General features: G+C 32.2%; 1 protein-coding gene across 2 annotated transcripts in view; it reads right to left on the bottom strand.

Annotated features, from left to right (window-relative positions):
• Window positions 1-1406: 1406 nt before the first annotated feature.
• The window catches only part of LOC110099522 (putative 4-hydroxy-4-methyl-2-oxoglutarate aldolase 1), a 27474-nt gene continuing 6246 nt past the window's right edge, over window positions 1407-22634 (bottom strand). The window contains exon 2 of one of the 2 annotated variants that reach the window (XM_020826705.2): window positions 1407-2194. In XM_020826705.2, coding sequence (XP_020682364.1) covers window positions 1673-2179 — 507 coding nt within the window. In that variant the 5' untranslated portion in view covers window positions 2180-2194 and the 3' untranslated portion in view covers window positions 1407-1672. The remainder of the gene's footprint in view (window positions 2195-22634) is intronic. The other variant, XM_020826706.2, reaches the window with a different exon arrangement.

The raw sequence follows: 22634 nt of genomic DNA, 5'->3' as shown, positions 1-22634 counted from the left end.
AACTCAGGATATTTTGAATATCTCTATTCTAAATCAAGCCGCTTTTGCTATCTCTTGGAACATGGTTAAGTTGCCGGTTTTTTAGAATTTTTATTCTTTTTTCTTTATTAATTCTAGTAAGGTTGATTGGTTTAAATATGTTTGGCACAAAAATTATGCTTTAAGATTCTCTAGTTTTACTTGGATGGCTATGTTGAATGGGTTAAAAACTGCTGATCTTCTGATTAAGAGGAATATTATGGTGCCTAGTAATTGTATTCTGTGTAATAATGGGTATGAAAGTCATAGACATTTATTTTTTGAATGTGAATTTTCTTTTCAGATTATTTCTAAGTTTGTTCCTAATATTAATTTCTTTATGCTTAGACCGAATCTTATGAAAACTTTAGATTTTATTTGGAATTCGAAGTGGAATAAAGATGCCAAAAACCTTTACTTTTTATCTATTTGTTGTTCTCTTTATTTTATTTGGAAAGAGAGAAACTGTAGAAAATGGAGATTAAATTCAGCTCACAAGATTCCATTTATAATCATATCATGTTTGAGGTTCAAGCTAAAGTATTTAATTGGAGTTCTTACCCCAAAATTCATCACAGGATTATATAGATGTGGCGGTGGGAATTTTGGATGGACGATGATGTTTGGGCATTTTCTTTTTTTTTTTTTTCTTTTGGATGGCTAGTTTAACAACCAGGTTTTGCTGGAAGGTTAATCTAGCAACCATTGAAATGAAATATTATTATAAAAATATGATTATTTTCCCCTTATTTTGAGTTTATTTCTTCCTCTGCTTCAGGATGGGAAGTCTTGGATTGCTAGAAATTTTGTATTCCTAATGCTGTTTTGGGAATGATGGGTCTTTGGCTTATTTGGGCCGCTGTGGTTGTGCTCTGAATTTTTTAATCTGGAGGACTTTCTAAAATTCATCGGCAGAGTATTATTCGGTTTGTATGGAATAAAGTCTGGTAAGATTTTTTGTCCATTCTGATACTGTGTTTTTAATTTTTGCAGGTAGTCTGGAATGGTTCGGGATAGTGATAAGAAGAAAAGTTTTGGTTGCTATTGCAAGTTTGTTGGCTTGGATTTTTTGTGAAGTCTCCTTTTTATTGGTCTTCTGGGTGGAAGCTGGTCGGTTACGACTTCTTTTTATCGGCAGACTGTCTTTTATTTTTTTTTCTCCTAAGATCTGTTGTTTCTGGGAGGGTTTTTCTTTTAGTGAATATTTTTGTTTCTTTTTCTTAGGCTATGATTAGCTCTTTCTGTATTGCTTTTCATTTCTCTTGTAACCTTTCTATTTTTGGAATAAAATTGGATATGAATACCCCTATTTTTTTAAAAAAAATAATAATAAATAAATAAAAATGCATAAGAAAAACTATTGTTTTTTTTATCATTAATAACAGATATAAGCAATGGTTGAGCAATCGAATTGATGGTACCAATTCAACCAAATATGTGGATAAAGCTGTTACATCAAATGTTGAGATGATTTACACGAAAATTTGACGGATGACATCACTGAAAATAACTGGCTTTGACACTTTGCATCAGCGCAAGCTTGAATTACATTATTCCTTCTTTAATATGCAGCCAAAGTGTACACAAGCAATTTGGAAGCTGAACAGACAGGATTTACCAGTGACACTAAGAAATAAAGAGGCTGCATGCAAGCTCAAACAGTTAACTCAGACCTAGAAATTAGAATTCCGTCAGTATCAGCATAAAGCCACTCACCGTCACAAATTCTGGTTCCTGCAATGTTTACAGATACATGTTTCTCTCCAATACCCTTCTTATTAGCTTTCATTGGATGAGAACCAAGAGCTCTCACACCTATATCACATCCATTGATCTCATCAACATCGCGGATGCAGCCATTAACAACTATACCAGCCCAACCATTATTCTGAGCTTGTTGAACAGGATTGCCTCCTAAAATGGCGCAGCGCATGCTTCCGCCGCCATCTACAACTAAAACTCTGCCATTTCCTTTCTCCTCGAGGAACTCACGCACAAGAACATTGTCCTCAAAGACCTTTAGAGTCACGATTGGGCCAGAGAAAACCTGCCTCCGACCATAGATCTGGAAGGTAGGGTGGAATGCGCGAAGTTCACCATTCAATATCAATTGGGGATTTGCATCGCACAATTCAGCAGTTGCCAGAGGTAAAGCAGCCATTGAAGTTTACTGCAACTTCAGGAAAATAAATAACACGCCAATCAGTATGTAGCTGTGGTAAAAGTAGAATATGTAAAATAAAAACAGTAAAAATTAAAATACAACTGAAATAAGCCAAAAGAAATATAGTCACAATATGATACAAACTAAAATCAATCAATCTACATCTTGGATATTATCATCATAAATTCACCGACATCATTCAATTAGCCTTGTCCTAACAGCTTGACAAATAAAGTTAGGGGAGGCGACAAGAGTAACGGAATTAGGATTAAAATGAGTAGGGCGAATAAATAATTTAGAAGTCCATCCATAAGATTTAGCTGAAAGAAGGCTAACAGCTAATTCAGTTTGAAACAGTCACAGAGGAAATGAAGCATAAGAAAAAAACTATAAAAACCAGGAGGCATAAGTCTCGAGTGTGTATGTGCGGAGAGTCTACTCTCAATTTCATTCAACTAAAACCATAATCGGAATATCATATTTCAATACCGAGGGTGGATTCCAGCTTCTTGAATATGGCTAGGGTTTCTGCTCGGTTATGAAAGGAAATCATAGGCCATTCTATAGAGTTTGTACCTTTGTCTTTCTCCAGTGCCAAAGGCCGATTAAAGATAGCATCAATCTAAGAAAACGCCCCCTCAATTTTACATATTAAGAAATATTCTTTAGGGTTTCAAGAACAAAATAAATATTCCATTGGAGCTAAAAAATTCCACATCTAAAAACTCGAGCTTTATTTTTCCCTGTGCCCCAGTTAAATTTCTCCTGATATTTAGAAACATTTTAACTAAACTTAATGACTATGTTTAAGGCTTCGTTTGGGATGGCCTTTTACTGCTTTCTAAAATAATTTTTTAGTACAAAAATTTTCAAACGATGCCTAAAACTTACATGCTATTTGTCGAGCTTATTTGCAGTAGGCCCAAATCAATCCTTTCTCTAATTAAACGTTTTAATTCATGAATGCAAAGTTATTATCATGTTAAAAGCCAATTATCAACCTTTCATCTGCAATTTTTCTGTTGTCATGCATCTATATCGGAATTTCCCTCATTTAGACATTCCCTGATGCAAGGTGCTCGCTGTTACGCCGGCCCAGGAGGGGCCGGCTGGACCGGTCCAGCCCGGACCGGTCCACTGTTTCTACAGGCGGAAAAAAACGGGCGGAGCGCGACTCTGAGCGGAAACGGGGGGTGAGCCGCGTGGGTTTGGGGAGCGTTTGGAGGGAAATTTTGAATGTTGAGGGCTGTTTTAGGAAGTTTGTAATTGTCCTTTGTCTTTAATTAGGAGTTTTGGGTGTGAATGGGGGATTATCTTGCATTTTGGAATATTGTTGAGATCTAGGTTTTCTTGTTCTTGGGCTCTAGACTACGGCTAGAGATTTGGAGAGTTTTTCCTTCCTCTCGAATCGAAGGAAAGTTGTATCTTACTTGTCTCTTGCATCTACTAGTGGAATACAATCATTTGCTATTGATTTCCTATGTTTTCTCTCAGTTTTCTCCACTTTTCCGCTGTTTTTCACTGTTTTCCTGTGCGGGACAGCATTTGGCGAGGAGATTTGCACTAGAGACGCATAGGAAATACTTGATCTCAAGTATTTCCTATTACTCGCCAACACCTAAAATCGATACTTCCTAAAGTTTTAATTCATCCTTAACAGTTGGAAAAATAATTTTAATAATCAATAGACTGTTTAGCATGTTTATAAGTTCCTCTGATGCTCTAGCAGAATATTTGCTTGTTTAATGAACTCGAGTCATAAATAATAACTTTTCTTCCGTCTTTGCAGTTTGCTTCCTTCCAAAAATAAAGTAAAAATGCAGATCGATTACACTATCTCAAATCTAATGGAACTAAATGGGCGCAGTAAAAATTGGAGACATGGGTAGTCCTAGGCCACACAAGTTGCATTTAATCAAACCAGTACCTTAAGAAGCATTAATATGTGCTACAAGCAAAATAAATTTTGATTAAATTCCCCAACATATTGAAGTAGATATATGACTAAAAATAAGTGACCACATTTATAAGTAGCGCTAGGATTGAAAAATTTTAGACCAAAATGTAATATATATATATAATTTTGCATTGAAAAGGAAAGTGGGGATCAAGGCGTCGTCGAGGATGTGGCAACACCGACTCTAGGCTTGTTGGAGGCGTCAGTAGAAGTGTTGACAGGCAAGCAACTCTGGGGCAAGGCTGGAGGTATGCCAGTGCCTCACTCCCCTATCCTAAATCTTCTGACTTCCCTCTCCTCGATCACACTAGAGGAAGTTGCTGCAACGTTGATGGCTTCGGAGAAGATGATGAATCTCCAGGCATCGGTGAGTCCAGCAGATACTTGCTCCAAGAAATGAGGCGTCGCCAATCTGCAGAAAGAGGTGGGTGAGTTGAAGGAGATGGTCGCCTTTACTCAACGACAGGTGGTAGTAGCAAAGGAAGATGTGCGGTCTGAGAGAGCCAAATGGGGCAGGTGAAGTTGAGAAGTTTCCAAGTTAGCAGCAAGTATCTGCCGGACTACTTGGAGGCTTGGAGCAAGTTGGTGGGCTAACACCAACCATGGTGAACAATCCTATACATGGGTGCCTCATGGCAACTGACAACCTGCACTTTGAAGATTTTTTTTTTTTTATTTGCCCCTGGGTGGCAAGTTCACTATAATGTGAAACATGTTATTTAATAATGATTCCCCTTATTTCATTTCAAGATGAGCATCTTTGGATTTGCATGTTTATTTTGATGCGATGTTGAGTAAACAAAAACTGCGTCACAATGGTGATTTTACAAGAGAAAACAAAGCGCATACGACTCCCGAAAAGGAAGTTGATGAGAAAATGAGGAGATTTGGGCGAGTGAGAAGCAGATCTCGTCATAATGAAAGGATCTTCACAATTAATGCTGGACAAATCACCATCTCGGTATACGTGCAATGTGCTTCCGTATGAATAAGGAGGGTCTGATCCTTCAACGAGACCCCTATTCAAAATCGTTCTGTCCCGATTTCTTTCTTGCCAGCTTCTTATTTTGTGATGGATCTATGCGGTACGATTTCTCATTTGGTAGCTTCTTATTTTGGGTGAGCAAGGGCGAGTTAGGATTTGATGACTCTTTAGGTTTCATTATTCATATGCTTATATTTTCCCTTTCTTCTTATTCCTTTGAGGGTGAGCTTATTATGATAAGAACCTTTCATATCAGGATGTGGGTTGCCTTAGCTACTTGGTAAGGAATAAAGGGCGGAGTTCACTCGAGTGGTGACTTTCCTTCACTTGGGAGCTTTGACTTGCCTACAGGACTTGAATGCCTCCTAAGGGATATGGCTCTCTTATAGGGAGTACTACTCGAACCTATGTAGGGACTTGATTGCTTCCCACCACAGTTGGTCACATTCGACTATTGTAAGGTCGTGTGTCTAAGACTCGTTGAATCCATTTCTTTTAGGTCTATCAGAAGCATGCCTATGTGTGTGTTTGCACACAAACCAGGTCTTGGCATCTCAAGTTCCCCATGTGCTTGAGTAACCGTCCTGTATGGGAGAATCCTTTCTATTATTTATAGATCTCAAGGTTACACGACTTCTAAGAGTATTTTTGAATTACGAAATTATCATTTTTATACGAAGGACTCGTATATTCAAGTTAAAATGAATAGAATGAAGGGAGAATTCATATTGTCTTTTTAAAAAGAGTACATGTATAAATGCAATAAAGAGGTTTCCCATTCATGGACAAAATGTCTTCAGGTCATCAGCACTCCACGTTCTTTGTAGTTCTCATATGTTGTGTTTGTACATGATAGGCGTTGAGGCCGACTTATGCATTGATGATGTAAGAGCCTTCTTAGGTGCTAGCTAGCTAGCCGATCATAGAATGACAAGCGACTATGTCCTCTTTCTTCAAAATTAGGGTGTCAGGTTGGGAAGCATTCTCCCTAACATGTTTGTTGTACTATTTGGTCTTTAATCTTTTCACCTCCTCTTGCCTTAAAGTGGTCTTTAATCTTTTCACCTCCTCTTGCCTTAAAACGGCCTCAGCTATGTGCTCCTCTAATAGATCAGTTGTCGTTTGCAATCCTTCTTGGTTGGTTGCTTCCCATTCGTTGAGTTTAAAATCTCCACCTCTGATACCAATGACCACTCGCTGGCTTTACAGGCTGAGTTCGATCTGGAGTATGGCCTGAGGCCATGGGAGAGTGAGTAGGGTGTTTGCCCAGTTATTGAGGAAGGCATGATTCTGAGCACCTAAAGTACTAAGGGGAGCACGTTGACCCATTTTCCTTTAATCCCTTCTATGTTCTTAATGAGGAGATTCATATTCAGCACGTTGCCGACTTTGACTTGACCATTGATATGAGGATGGTGGACTGAGACGAACTTGATGTGGATTCCCTATGAGTTGCAAAATTTTTTCAAGCTCTGGTATGTGAATTGGGGCACATTATCAATGATGATGGTGAAGGGAATGTTGTATTGGCAGATGAGGTCAATCTAGATGAAAATTCTCACGATGGTAGAGGTCATCCGAGCAAGCACCATGGCCTCTATCCACTGGGTGAAGTAGTCGACCATGACCAGGATGAATTTCCTTATTCCTGTGGATGGAGGAAATGATCCCAAAAAGTCCATGCCCCAAACCATGCATGTCCAAGGGCTATTAATGTTCTATAGCTTTTGTAACTGCTGAAGCTACATGGGGCAAATTTTTTATATTACAAGTATTATTTAGAGAATTCTTCGGCATCTTTCCTCGAGATAGGCTAAAAATAGCCTTGTTTAAAAAATCAATGGGCGAGTGTCTACCTCTAGAATGACTCGCATTTTTCCGAATGAATTTCCTTCAACATTGTCTCCTTTTCTTGTTCTCGTACATAATTTAAATATATTGAGGTTGTCGATCTTCTAAATAACTCCTCCCTTAAGAGTAAATAGTTTGCTACTTTGATCTTGAATCGCCCCGACTTGTCATCTTCAGCATTGATGATTCAAGTCTTCAAATATTCAACGTAGTGGTCGATCCAACTTGCTAGGCGACTTTTCTTGATTTGCACAACTTCTTCCTCTTTGATGGCTAGCTTTATAATACCCAAAATGTTTGTCAAAAAGTAAGCATACAATTTTACCCTCTTTTCTAACATACAAAAAACATCAAATTTATTCCCATATATAGAAGTATACCTAAATTATAAGCTTTATATATATATATATATAGTAAACTTAAGTATGTAATGAAGAGTTAATTAAATATTAATTAACTTTTATTATTGTAGCAGAATTCCCTCCCTCCACTAAGCCAAGCGTGCAATGGCCTAATGGGATCTTGTGGCTGGTTTGTAGCAGTGCAATTGAGGTAAACTTGTATGATTTTTTATATATAGCCTGAATTTGTATTAGAGTGCATGTATGAAAGAAAAATATTTATGCTTTAAGTTGTATACAAGAGGAAAAGAGGCAGGGGGTATTTTAGGTGAACAAATTTATCCAAATATCTTAGAGAACAAGGTGAGATACTCTATGGTATAAAAAATGAGAGCATTTTATATAATTGAGGTAGCAATTAGTTCCTCATCTAGCATGTTAATTGTTTACTGATTCAATTGAGTTCAACACTTGTTTAGCTGAGTTACTGCATATATAGTAATATTTTATGAAAATGTGGTGCCTAATGAAAGGTAAATGATAAGAATCATATTATGAGAGGTAGGCCCGCACAAGTAAAGATAAATGACCTAACGAGGTAAGCCTTAGGGATCGTACAAGAGATACCCAACTCTCTCACTTCTAAAAGTTAAAAATTCAAATCCAACCTTGAATGAGAGAATTGCACTCTCACTTTTAAAAGTTAAGAATTTGGACTCAACCTTGAATGAGAGAGCTGTAAGTGCGCAAAAGCTTATAATCATCATATGATTTGCCTAAAAGTATTAAAAAGTAAACATAATACGAAATGTTGAAGTTAAATATTCAATGATTTTTTATATAGCTTATGATTTTTATAGAAATCCCAATATTATTTTGATTTGACGGCAAAGTTTATGTTTCTTATTTCTTATACAATGATTATTATTTAATTAAGTTTTAGCACTTTCGCAGTGGTTATATTGCAAAAAAATGTGTAGATAAATATTTAAAACTAAAAAATGCATTGTGCTAGGATAATCTGAATAGGTTATTTCATACTCACATGATTCTGATAGAAGTAATTTAGGATAGGTGCTAGTAAGAGATATATCTGTTCAGCTTCTCCATATATGTTACACTCCAGATTGACTGAAGAGTGATCAAAATGGGGTGTGATAAAAATTGGTATCAAAGCTAAATTAAATCTGAAGAAAGCATAATTTAGTTTAAAAATGAAGCATGATAAAATTAAAATGAATCTAATTTATACAGGCTATAGGTTGGATTGAACCTTGCATTCATCCAAGTAGAATTGAATAAGCACATATGTATAAGATGATTTATTCTTTAAAATGTTCACAAGTATTATATAAATTATCTATCCATATATAATTTCAAATAAATATGTCTATAGAAGTGTCAGAAACACTGAATGGTAAATCATCTAGGTCAGATACAGAAACTGAAAGGCAAATTGAAAACTCTGAGAGAATCGGAATAAATGAGAGGACTAAATCTAAAGAACTTCATGCTATTATGCATCTGATCTCACTAGTAGTGGATAAAATAACATCTATAAAGAAATCTTCAATTAGTAGTGGACCCAGATCTGAATTTTGCAATCAATTGAATCAATATTTGAGGCTATTCCATACTTTTAAACCAACATAATTTAAAGGTGCAAGTGATCCAACAATGACTAAAGATTGGTCGTTATGTTAGTTACTTTTGTTCTGGAAGGTGAGGCAGAAAGATGGTGACAAGTGCAACAACAATAACATCAAGCCTTTGTCCCATACGTGGGGTCGGCTACTTGAATCCTTTTTCACCATTGTGTCCTGTTAAAAGTCAAATTCTCATTTAAAAAAATTTGGATAGACACCTATCACTAGTATATAGTTGAATGATTTTGTGAGATATTCAGAGACCAGTTTATTCCTCCCTCTGACAGACTAGTTCTGCAAGACAATTTAAAAAAAAACTCAGGGTTCAAAGACATTTATGAAATATGAAGCAGAGTTTAATTTCCTATCACGATATACACCCCATTATGTTAGAACCAGGAGGGAAAATGTCACAGATTTTTGAGAGGCCTCAGGGATCATCTAAGATGAGCAATGGCTCCTTTTGATATTAGTAAATTCTCAATCTTAGTAGAGAGAGCCAGGAGAATTAAAAAATGAGCTGAATTTTTCTAAGCACAGTTGGGAGCAGCAGCAAACAAGTAAAAAGATATTTGAAAAAGATGATCAATTCAAAAACAAGAAGCCAAAATTTGATAATAAGCAGAACCTAATATAGCCTAAGAAACCTCTTTTTGAATAGTGTGGGAAGAGGCATTTTAGTCAATGTTTAGTGGGTTCTAGAAGGAGTTTTAGATATAGTGAACTGGGTCATCGCAATGTGGACTACCCTCTGGAGAAAAGAAGAAATGCCAGGCCATAGGGATATCAGGAGCAGGGATAACATAGGAGATATCTAGAAGGCAATCAAATAGGAAAAACTCAATTTCAGGGAAAACCAGTAGTTCAAGGAAACTCACCAGCATAGTTGAGAGGAGAAATATTAGATATTAAAGGTAATCTAACAGTGAAAGCTAGAGAATTTACCATCACACCCTAGAAAGCTAAAAATTCAGAGGAGATAGTTACAGGCATACATTTAATTTCCAATAAATTTGGCAGAAAACTTTTTGGTTCTAGTGCATCTTAATCATTTATCTCTAAAAATTTTTATTCTGATTTATTTGTTGAAGATTATATGATTTACACATGTCTTACATGTTATGATGCCAATGAAGGATAGTTTAAAGGACAATAGGAAGTGTTTTATGAATCTTAACAATCAGGGTCAATTAAAATTTTTGAAATCATTTTGTGAATGGATTGGCTAGTTAAATAGTTTGCCATATTGAAAGCAAAAGAAGCTTACTTTGCCAAATGAGATGACCTACTTTCCCTATGATAAGAACGCAATATCCTCTCTTATTGGTACAAAAAATATGTGTAAATATCTGAGGGGTGAATTGGGGTTCTTAGCTAAAATGGATGTGTTAAATAAATGTGCAGGCATTACAAAATATTCCAGTTGTAATAAAATTTGCATATGAATTTCATGAAGAATTATCTGGATTATCACCTAAAAGGGAAGTTGAATTTGGTATAGAATTGCAACAAGCGACATCAACAATATACAAATCTCCTTATAGGATGGTTCCAAAAGAATTGTAGGAGTTGAAAGCTCGGTTGTAGGAATTGATGGATAAGGGATTTATCAGTAATTCATCCTGGAGTGCACATGTATTTTTTGTTAAAAAAGAAAGATGGATTCATGTTAATGTGTATTGACTACAGAGAGTTGAACAAAGTAACCATCAAAAATAAATATCTACTACCACACGTAGATGACTTGTTCGATTAGTTAGCAGGTACCCCAGTATTTTTTAGAATTGATTTGAGATTATGGTATCATTCGATAAAGGCTAAAGAATAAGATATAAGATAATTTTTTGGACCATAAATGATCATTTTGAATTCATAGTAATGTTTATTGGGTTAACAAATGCTCATACTATTTTCATGGATATGATGAATCGGGTTTTCATAGATTACATAAATAAGTTTATGATTATTTTCATTGATGACATTCTAATATACTCAAAGACAGATGATGAGCATGTTGAGCATTTAAGGATTATTTCAGAAAAACTGAGTAAAAATCATCTTTATGTAAAATATTCAAAATGTAAATTTTGTCTTAAAAGTATTACCTTCTTGGGTCATATTATCAGTAATAAAGGAATTTCAGAAGATCCACAGTAGGTCAAAGCAATCATGGAATGGCCCACATCCTATGATGCACCGATACACCTCTTAAAGAGAGAATGCAGTGTCATGTCAAACACGTCTTATTAAAATAATGTTTAAATTTAACCCGACACAGTCAGGACACGCGCCGTACATGGCTGGGACACGTGTCGGACACAGCTGGGACATGCGTTTCATATTTTTTTATGATAAAATTATTTTAAATTATACAATTCTTTTAGTTTTATATTTACTAAATCAAATAAAAGATCACATCGCTCGTATATGCATCAATACGATTATTGAAAGGCATGATTATTAGAAAATGAACCCTTTTTTTCTGAGGCAGTAATAATTATTGAAAACCTTTATGCCTACCTATGTTTGCAATTTTAAGTGACATTAAATAAGAAGAATTTTGATTATGTATGGAAGATCTTTATGTGCATGCCTTATAGTAATTCTAGTTGATGGGATTTGTTGAAATAGGTTAAAAGTTAGAATGATATAGAAAATATTTAGAATACAAAAGATTTAAAATTAATAGAATAAAAATTAATATATGATACTCAATGAACTATTATGGTAGAAAACTAGAGAAGTATAGAAGTAAATATATATATTCTTTGTGATTAAGATTAGAGGTTAAAGAATATTAAGAGAGAGAACTAGCGAATGAGAGAAGTAAATAGATATAAAGAGGAACAAACTTTCATTATATGATATCCAATGAACTATTGCAAATCTTTATCTTGATAAACCAGAGTTGAAAGTAATGATATTCAATGATGATGATGATATTGAAGGCCAAAAACAAACCACTAAAGCTAATCCTAGTTGTTGAAGCTTGAACGATTATTTGTGGTTGTACTGAACATTTTATATTATAAGCTAGACAAGTTATCATGATATTCATTTATTATTGTTTGTCATTTATAATATGATGTTACATGAATATTTATACACTATATAAAAAAATATGTAATGACGTGTCAGCATCGTACCCACATCTTATATTTAAAACAAAATCGTATCCCGTGTCCATGTTGTGTCATGTCCGTACATCATAGCCCACACCAAAGATTATTATAGAAGTTCGTATCTTTTTTGGATTGGCTGAGTATTACATAATGTTTGTTAAAAGATTCTCGCAAATTGTTAGGTGGTCTAAGCTGATGGGAAAAGATGTTAAATTTGAATGAAATGCAGAGTGTGAGAAGAACTTTCAAGCTTTGAAGATGCATCTGACTACAACACCAGTGCTGGCAATTCTATCTAGAATAGAAAATTTTCAGATTTCCAGTGATGCTTTTTTTTAAGTGTTTAGGATGTGTTTTAATGCAAAATAGAAAGGAATTGCATATGCATCGAGACTATTAAAGCTACATGAAAAAAATTATCCTACTCATAATTTACAGCTAGTAGCAGTAGTGTTTACTTTGAAAATTTGAAGGCATTACCTATATGAAGTATGTAAAATCTTTACTAATCATCAGAGCCTAAAATACATATTTTCATAGAAAGAACTAAATTTGAGAAAAAGAAGATGGTTAAAATTAATCACGGACTATGATATAGATATTCAGTATTGTCCTGGAAAATCTAACATTATGGCCGATGCTTTGAGTCGCAAATCCATAGGAATGATGAATTGGTTGATTACTAAAGAAGTTTAATAGATCAAAGAAATGGTGAATCTATAATTGGAGGTTAAAAATTTTAAAAATATGGAATACTTGCATCATATGAAAGTAAAATCAACTTTAACAAATTGTATTAAAAAAGGTCAAAAGATTGATGGTGAGTATCCAAAATTAATAAATTAGGCTCAGTTAGGAAAAAGTCCAAACTTTACTGTTGATGTTGATGAAATTATAAAATCTAAATTGTTGGTACCTAGCGATCAAGACTTAGGAAAAAAAATTTGCAGGAAGCTCACCCTCTAGCTACACAATTCATCCAGGCAGTACCAAATTTTATAAATATTTGAAATTAATTTTTTGGTGGCCAGGTATGAAAAAAGATGTTGAATATGTATCTAATTTTGAAGCATGTCAAATTGTGACAGTTGAACATCAATGATCTAGTATAGACTATTGCAATCACTACATATCACCGAGTGAAAGTGAAAAGATATTGCATTGGATTTTAATGTAGGATTTTCCATATCCAGATAGGGGCATGACAATATTTAGGTGATTATGAATAGACTGACAAAATCACTTTTTTCTTATTAAACAAACTGATTCAATAAAAATTTTGCATGCCCGTATGTGAAAGAAATTGTCAAATTATAGGGTATTACAAAAGTTATTGTTTCAAACAGAGATAGTCGATTCACTTCTAGGTCGTGGAAAAGCATTCATGAAAGCTTGGGCACAAATCTGCATTTCAATACAACTTTCCATCCTCAGACTATTGGTCGATCTGAAGAAAGATTCATGTATTAAAAGATTTGTTGAGACTATATGCTTTGGATCTTGGATATAGTTGGGAAGACCACATATCATTGATAGAATTTTCCTAATAACTATCTATCAAGTATACAAATGGTATCATATAAAGCACTTTATGATAGAAAGTGTAGAACTCTGTTAACTTGGGTGGAAGTAGGAGAAAGACAAATAATGGGCGCAAAACTAGTTGATGAAGCAATAGAGAAAATCTAAAATTAATTAGAGATAGATTGAATGTTACTCAACATCAGCGGCAAAAATATTATGACCCCAAGTATAGAGCAGAAGACTTTGAAGTTGGTGATTTTGCATTTCTGAAAGTTAAACCTATGAAAAGTATAGCCAGTTTGGGCAAGAAGGCAAATTTAGTCATAGGTATACAGGAACTTCTGAAGCTATTGAGAAGATTGGTAAGATTGTTTATAGGCTAGCTCTTCCAGCTAACATGTCAAATATTCATAATATTTTTTGTCACTATTAAGGAAATGGGTTATAGATATCTATCATAGAATTGCACATAATGAAATTGAGCTACAGAAGAATCTGACATACATTGAGGAACCAGAAATAATACTAGATTTTAATATTAAACAACTAAGAAAACATCAGATCCTTACATATGAGAAGAATGGAAATACCAAACAACAAAAAGACAACCTGGGAGAAGGAAGAAGACATTAGACTGAAATTCCCTCATTTATTTGATGACCACTAAGACAATGAATTTTGAGGATAAATTATAATAATGAGGGTGAATAATAATACCCAAAATATTTGCCAAAAGGTAAATATACAATTTTCTCACATATATATATATATATATATATATATATATATATATATATATATAGATGAGAGAGAGAGAATTGACAAAATGAGATAAGAATTTTATAATAAATTATATTTTGAATCTCCTCAAGTATTTATGATATATCCTATATTAGTTATATTAAAAGACCCATTGCATAATTCGATGAGCTAAGAAAGATGTCATGATCGATTAAATTCAACTACTTGATGTAATAAGCTTAAAAAAATTAATTTACGAGCTTCTTCAATTTTATTATACCCTAATCCTTTCGTCTCTGACTAAATCTCACCATGAGTGAGTAGTCAATTTATTTCTCCCCTTTGGGAGATATGCTTTCTTAATCTTTGTTGGCAAAAATTTCATCAATGAAGACAAGTTAAAATCTTGTTTTATATTTGTGATATATGATTTCTTTTTGATGAACGACATAACTTTTGACCGCTATGATCGAGTACAGTTAAGTAAAATTTCATGAGTTTGAACCCCAGAAGTCCCCTTTATGCTTTATCTTTGGCCGGGAGAAAAGACTCATGAACTTTTGAAACGGCTATAGCATCGGTGTATGTCAAATTATTATCGTTCATGTCACAAAAAATTTATATATCATAAATAATAGCTACAAAATTTTATTTTTTTTAAGATTGATGATGAGGCATCAAATAAAATTTAAGATAAGCAAATCTTTCCTTCGGGAGAAATAACTCTAAAAAATCTTGATATATTCATAAAAAATATTTTTAGAAAGATGGTCTTCCATTTCGCGACGACATACATGTAGAAATTAGAAATAATTTAGCACCTATACAAATTGATATTATAGAGAAACTTAGAAATATAAATATCGAAGTAGATGATATTTTATTAAAGCATTTAAAAGATGAAATAGAAGAAGTTACTCAAGCCTTGAAAAGGCATATAGATCGCAATCCTGATTTAGATTTAGTTGAGGAAATTAGACAATTAAAAGAAAGAATACTTAGATAAATTAGAGAATTACTTCATAGATAAAAAATGAAAAAAAAAATTATTAGTTAAAATACTAGCCAACGTTTTCGTGTTAACAGAAGTATTAGTTATGAAGAAGCCACTGTAAGAACTAGTTATAGTAATGACACAACCGAAAGTAGAATCAAGCATGGTAGTGATCATCTTACGATTGATAAATCTAGTTAGACACACAGAAAAATAGTCATGATAAAGAAAAATAAAAATAGAAAAAGAAAGAAAGATGATAGTTACAATGAAAATAGAAATGTAGAAACTGATTGGGAATATTACGTTGAAGTAATTTAATTATCATAATCATAAAGAAAATTTTGCCAAATTGTACTTCCCTAAAATTTAGGCAAAATAGTAAAGCTGGAATAAAGTTTTCTAGCTCTAAAAAAATCTAACCAATAAGATTTAGATATAATAAATGCTTACGGTTAACCAAAATTTTATATTACAATGAATAGAACATTAGTCTCATGCAAATTTATGAATAGTACATTAAAAATTAGCAACGATAATTTGATTCATGCGAATTATAATTTTAGTGAACTAGCACTATTATTATCTAGAAAACCCATATTATGAATAGCACTATTAATTCGTTAAAATTAATATTTAATTTTTGCAAACTGATTTTTATTTCATTTAATTGATCAAAGTCATCTTTTATTTTTCTAATTAAACTTAATGTAATTAAATTTTTTAAACTTTGATTTTCTACCTCAGTAAAATAATTATTTACTTATTATTTTATCATTTTGAGATTTAATATAAACTATTCTTTCGTTAACTTCTTCTAAAGTTTATTTTTTAATAATAATAATATTTATAATTTTTTCAATAATTCTATAGATTTTTTCTCGATAAAATTGAAAAGATTCAGATAAAGAAATTAGTAAATCAATAATACTATTGGTAGAAATATTATTGCAATGCAAACTATGCCTATATTTTGTATTGAAATAACAACTAAATTTATAATTTTCTATTATAACCATATTTTTTCTAGTTTGAGGTAATTATAAATCTAAATATTGAATAATTTTTTGCTCCATAATCTTTCAAATTTAAGTCTAATACCATTTCGAGATTTTCTAGATAATAATAGTGCTAGTTCACTAAAATTATAATTCGCATGAAGCAAATTATCGTTGCTAATTTTTAATATACTATTCATAAATTTGCATAAGACTAATGTTCTATTCATTGTAATATAAAATTTTAGCTAACCGTAAACATTTATAATATCTAAATCTTATTGGTTAGATTTTTTTAGAGCTAGAAAACTTTATTCCAGCTTTACTATTTTGCCTAAATTTTAGGGAAGTACAATTTGGCAAAATTTTCTTTATGATTATGATAATTAAATTACTTCAACGTAATATTCCCAATCAGTTTCTACATTTCTATTTTCATTGTAACTATCATCTTTCTTTCTTTTTCTATTTTTATTTTTCTTTATCATGACTATTTTTCTGTGTGTCTAACTAGATTTATCAATCGTAAGATGATCACTACCATGCTTGATTCTACTTTCGGTTGTGTCATTACTATAACTAGTTCTTACAGTGGCTTCTTCATAACTAATACTTCTGTTAACACGAAAACGTTGGCTAGTATTTTAACTAATAATTTTTTTTTTCATTTTTTATCTATGAAGTAATTCTCTAATTTATCTAAGTATTCTTTCTTTTAATTGTCTAATTTCCTCAACTAAATCTAAATCAGGATTGCGATCTATATGCCTTTTCAAGGCTTGAGTAACTTCTTCTATTTCATCTTTTAAATGCTTTAATAAAATATCATCTACTTCGATATTTATATTTCTAAGTTTCTCTATAATATCAATTTGTATAGGTGCTAAATTATTTCTAATTTCTACATGTATGTCGTCGCGAAATGGAAGACCATCTTTCTAAAAATATTTTTTATGAATATATCAAGATTTTTTAGAGTTATTTCTCCCGAAGGAAAGATTTGCTTATCTTAAATTTTATTTGATGCCTCATCATCAATCTTAAAAAAAATAAAATTTTGTAGCTATTATTTATGATATATAAATTTTTTGTGACATGAACGATAATAATTTGACATACACCGATGCTATAGCCGTTTCAAAAGTTCATGAGTCTTTTCTCCCGGCCAAAGATAAAGCATAAAGGGGACTTCTGGGGTTCAAACTCATGAAATTTTACTTAACTGTACTCGATCATAGCGGTCAAAAGTTATGTCGTTCATCAAAAAGAAATCATATATCACAAATATAAAACAAGATTTTAACTTGTCTTCATTGATGAAATTTTTGCCAACAAAGATTAAGAAAGCATATCTCCCAAAGGGGAGAAATAAATTGACTACTCACTCATGGTGAGATTTAGTCAGAGACGAAAGAGAAAAGAACTAAATATTAAACTAAACTTTTATTATAAAAGATATGAAATACTTACAGGAGAATAGTTGGGACAAAGAAGGCTTGCAGAAAAACTAAAGCTCCACTCTCACACTTAAACTATATGCTCAAATATTCATACATCCACACATTATATCACGGGATACTTATTTATAACAAAATAAAAATCAGAAACCATGAGAGGTATAGCTCATGATTTTTAAATAGTAATTTTAATAAATGCTACAGTAAAAAGTACGGTAATAGTAACTTTGTACTTTTGTTGCAGATGTTTGACGAATATTTTTCATGCTTATCATCTTTGTGCCTATCAACTTATCCGAGCATCTTTTATCCTTCCAATGCATTTTCTATGTTCATCAAAGCTTCATCATCCATCACATCTATCCACAGACAGTCGTTCTTATCTTTTTCTGCTTGAATATTCTATTTAGAAGTTAGGTTTTGATATTAAGTGTGGTAATCTCCTTTAGCAACCATTAAATGGGAGGCAAATGTTTTGACATGTTTAATTAAATTTATGTTTTTGACATAATACTGGAACTTGAACAGAGGTCCCTTAATCATCTTATTATGCATATAGATCATCAAATTCTTGTCTTGATAGGCAAGATTCATATAAAAGATTGGTTTTGTAAAACCATTGCTTAACTGTGCAATCTGAAGAGCTCTGTAGTAATTTAATGATTGATCTGATATTCTGGATCTATAATCTCATGCGGTGTTTCATCAAATTGTTCTACTTCAAAACTTTCTGGAGTTTTGTGGATTTCAATAATATGTTTAACACTATCCATTAAATCTTCATATGCTGGTCCAACTGAATTTATTATTAAAGTAATAGAATAGATTCAATAGTCTTCAAAGATTTGCCTGATAATCCTCTTGAGTTCCTTATGTTCGATACATTCAATCTGCTCAAATAACTTTTCTTCTCTGCTGATTATCAATTTCCTTACTAATCCATATTCCAATAGGTTATGAATAGTTCATTTTTTAAAATTCTTTATGTATGCCAGGTTGAGAGAAAAATGAATCATGTATAATCCAGGTAGACATATTTTGCAAAGGCATGGAGGACTTTTTTGAAAGTATAAATTCTTCATAACATAAGAGATTCCATAAACCACTTCATTAGATAAATATGATAGGGTAATTTCTTTGCTCATCTGAGTCTTTTTGTATATATTTCTTTTTTATATTTTCATACATTTCTGGAAGATATATATATTGATATTGTTTTAACATATTGTCTTCAGATATATCTAAAATAATATTAGATAAGTAATATTGATATTTTTGTATCTCATCATTTTATTTTTGTAATTCTACTATCTTAGCTTTTTCTAATTCTATATTTTTTTCTAATTCTTTGATTTTTGTCTCTTGATTGGCTATGACTACTTTTTGTAAATTTGTAGGAGTTTTTGGAACAAAAGAAATATTGCCTATATTTACTTCTGCTCTTAATTTGTTAACTTCATTATTTAAAAATTCTATCTGACTATTTATACCATTGAAGCATATTGTAAAGCAATTTAAATTATGTATCATTGTCTTAGTATCGGACTTATTGCATCATAAATTGTCTAATAAAGTAATTTGGTAAATGTTTAATGGTTTTACTATAGGTACTTTGGGTCGGAATTATAAATTTGTTCTCTGTCTATTAGCTAAAACTAATTGTTCAAAATGAATTATATTAGCAAATGATGGTTCTGGTTGTGAAGAAGAGCATTTAGAAGGATCCATTGATTCCTGTAAAGAAATAAAATAATGATTAGCTAAAAATGACCAATTTATTTAACGCCCAAATTTTTGTAATTTTAAAGCTAAGGTGGTTTATAATCAGTAGTTCTTGTTACTCGTGATAAAAAATCTGTTAGAAATTTATTATTTCCTTTTATATATTAAAAATTTACTTTATAACCATTTCATTCTATTCTAGTAATAAAATTTACCCATCTTTTACAATATATCTTCTTTTCATTTTTGTTTTTATATAAATGAGCTATAGCTTCACAATTTATTCTTATAGTAAATTCCTTTTGTAAGAATAATTTAAAATTATGTAAAGCGTTTATTACTCCTAAAATTTCATAATCTAAAGAGGATAAAGATTTTGATAATTGTTTAAGACTTCCTGAAGCATATCGACGTAATTTTTCTGTTATTTGAAAAGCTTCTTTAAAAGATTTTATTTTTAATTCAGCTCCCCAACCATCTTTGGATGCATCTACTATTACTATTTTATAATCTGATTCTAGAGGTAAAGTTAACTTTAGTAGTGTTTTAATTTGTTTTTTTATTTTTTGAATTATTTTTATATCTTCAGAATTAAAATATTTTTGTCCTGTTTTACTAGTCTTCTTATATAAAGATTTAATGGTTTTTCTTAAATGTTTTATATATGGATGAGCATAATTCAAGAGTCCTAAGAATTTTTGTAATTCTTTAGTATCTTCTATTTTATCAGGAAAATCTAAAATTTTTAGATATATATGATCTTGTAATTCTATTATTCCATTACCAATACGTTGTCCTAAAAAATCAATATATTCTTTGGCTACTTCGATTTTCTTTTTTTATAGGATTATACCATTATTTATGCAAAGTTGTAAAACATTTTCAATATGTTTATAATGATCTTTAAGAGCATAAGATGCTACTAAAATATCATCAATATAATACGTAATCTAGATGTCCAAATATTCTATCTATTTTTCTCTGAAAAATACTATGGGCGTTTTTTAATCCAAAAGGTATGATTTCCAATTCATAATGACCTATTGGAGTTGTAAATGCAGTCTAAGGAATAGAATTTGGATGTAGTTATATTTGCCAAAATCCAAATTTACAATCAAACTTACTAAAATATTTTTTATCTTGGATTAAATTAATTAACATGTCTTTATCAGGGACTTTATACCCATCATCTTTAGTATTATCATTTAGTCTTTTATAATTAATAACCATAAGAGCTTTATTTCTTTTTATCTCAGCATGGTTTCTGACCATAAATGCTGCTGATCTATGAGGTGATCTTGATGGTTTAATTAATCATAATTTTTTTAATTCATTTATTTGATTAATGAATTCTTCTTTGCCTTGAGGTGAGTATTCTAATTCTTTATTTTTTATTACTAAATCTTGATTTATAATAAGTAATTCTGCATATTCTTGATTTTTATCCCAATGTTTAATTGGATCTTCTCCTATGATTTGTATTTCTTCTGCTAATAGAAAAATCGTTTTTAAAGTTTCAGGGATACTAAAGGTATTTTGTTTATCATCAAAAGTTTTATAACAGTGAGACAGATATAGAGAAACATATGGATCAAGAATTGAAGGTGAAGTGGAAGAATGAAGACATGTTCCACCACGCTTCGGAAGCACTCTGGTTTTATTTATGGGAATTGTAGTACTTCTTTTACTAATTGTTGACCTCATTATTCGAGGTTAATTTCCCTAGAATTCAACTCTAGCGCCTAGGTCTTCGTAACCTAGCATAGACGTCGCCCATAGGTTATTCCTTTAGGTGGATGCCCACTGACATAGCATCGACTCGGACCTATCATCCAACTCAAATCAAAATCAATTGAATCGAAATTTAGTTCAACTCCAAAATGAACTCAAATCAAACTCGATTTATAATTCGTCGATTTCGATCTACTCAATTTAATATAATCTAAATTGATTCGATCTAAATCTAATTCAACATCAAATCAACTCGTCTCAAACCCGTTAAAATCAAATCAACTATCAATCAAACCCCAAATTCACATTTAATAAAGTCTGGTTTAATCTTTAATTAAATTAGAATCAACCCCTAAAGTCCCTCTTTTAAGGAATAAATTGATCTTAGCCATCAATTTATTTTGAAATGAGATTTTGATTAAGTGCGGTTAGATTAAGACCCGTCCAGCCCACGATCTCTCACTCCCTGTTTTCTTTTCCTTATTGATATAAACTGTGAGAAATGGTACCGGTCGAGGGAACAAAAGTACAAGGAGCTAATGGCGTCAGTCGCCTCTATCCAACCGGGTAGAGGTGCTACGGGCGGAACCACCGGCGGTTAGATTAAGACCCGTCCAGCCCACGATCTCTCACTCCCTGTTTTCTTTTCCTTATTGATATAAACTGTGAGAAATGGTACCGGTCGAGGGAACAAAAGTACAAGGAGCTAATGGCGTCAGTCGCCTCTATCCAACCGGGTAGAGGTGCTACGGGCGGAACCACCGGTTCGTAGCCCCCGGTGACTGTGAGTATTCTAAACTTAGAAAACCTTTAGGGACCCCTTGATGTGGTTTGCGTAAACCTTCCATTTTAGGTCCTTGTAGTAACTTTAATTTTATTAGGATTATTTTTGTTTTATTTTAGATCCCCAAACTCCTTTTACACATGCGCAAAGTCCTAAGGGTTAGTAATAACAAATTTTTCACCCATATAACAGTAGTGACACTTAAGGACAAAAATTAAGGATTGAGTCTTAGAAAACTTAGACTTAGGGTGCATGCACACTTTAGGATAGAAATATATAACATAGAAAACTTAGTGACACCTCACCTTAGAATTAGTGAATATTTTTAAGTTAAAATTTAATCAATTAGAAAACTTTAGCCAATAATTGACCTAGGACATATCAAAACCACACAACCTGTTGCACACACTTAGAATTGTTTGTTAGGACAACCAACTTTAGCTTTAGATTAGGCCGGTATTTATTTCCTTACTGCATTGTGACGGGCTTTCTCAGTTTTCACTGCATATTGGTTATAAAATTGTTGGTGTGTTTGTTTACTTACTTTTATTGTATTCTGTGTTGTGATTTGACTGACGATTAGATTACCCGTAGGTTAG

This window comes from Dendrobium catenatum, unplaced genomic scaffold (assembly GCF_001605985.2).
Source record: "Dendrobium catenatum unplaced genomic scaffold, ASM160598v2 fragScaff_scaffold_1637, whole genome shotgun sequence".
NCBI classification, from domain to species: domain Eukaryota; kingdom Viridiplantae; phylum Streptophyta; class Magnoliopsida; order Asparagales; family Orchidaceae; genus Dendrobium; species Dendrobium catenatum.
Note: the sequence above shows the minus strand (reverse complement) of the source record. Positions and strands in the feature narration are given on the sequence as shown.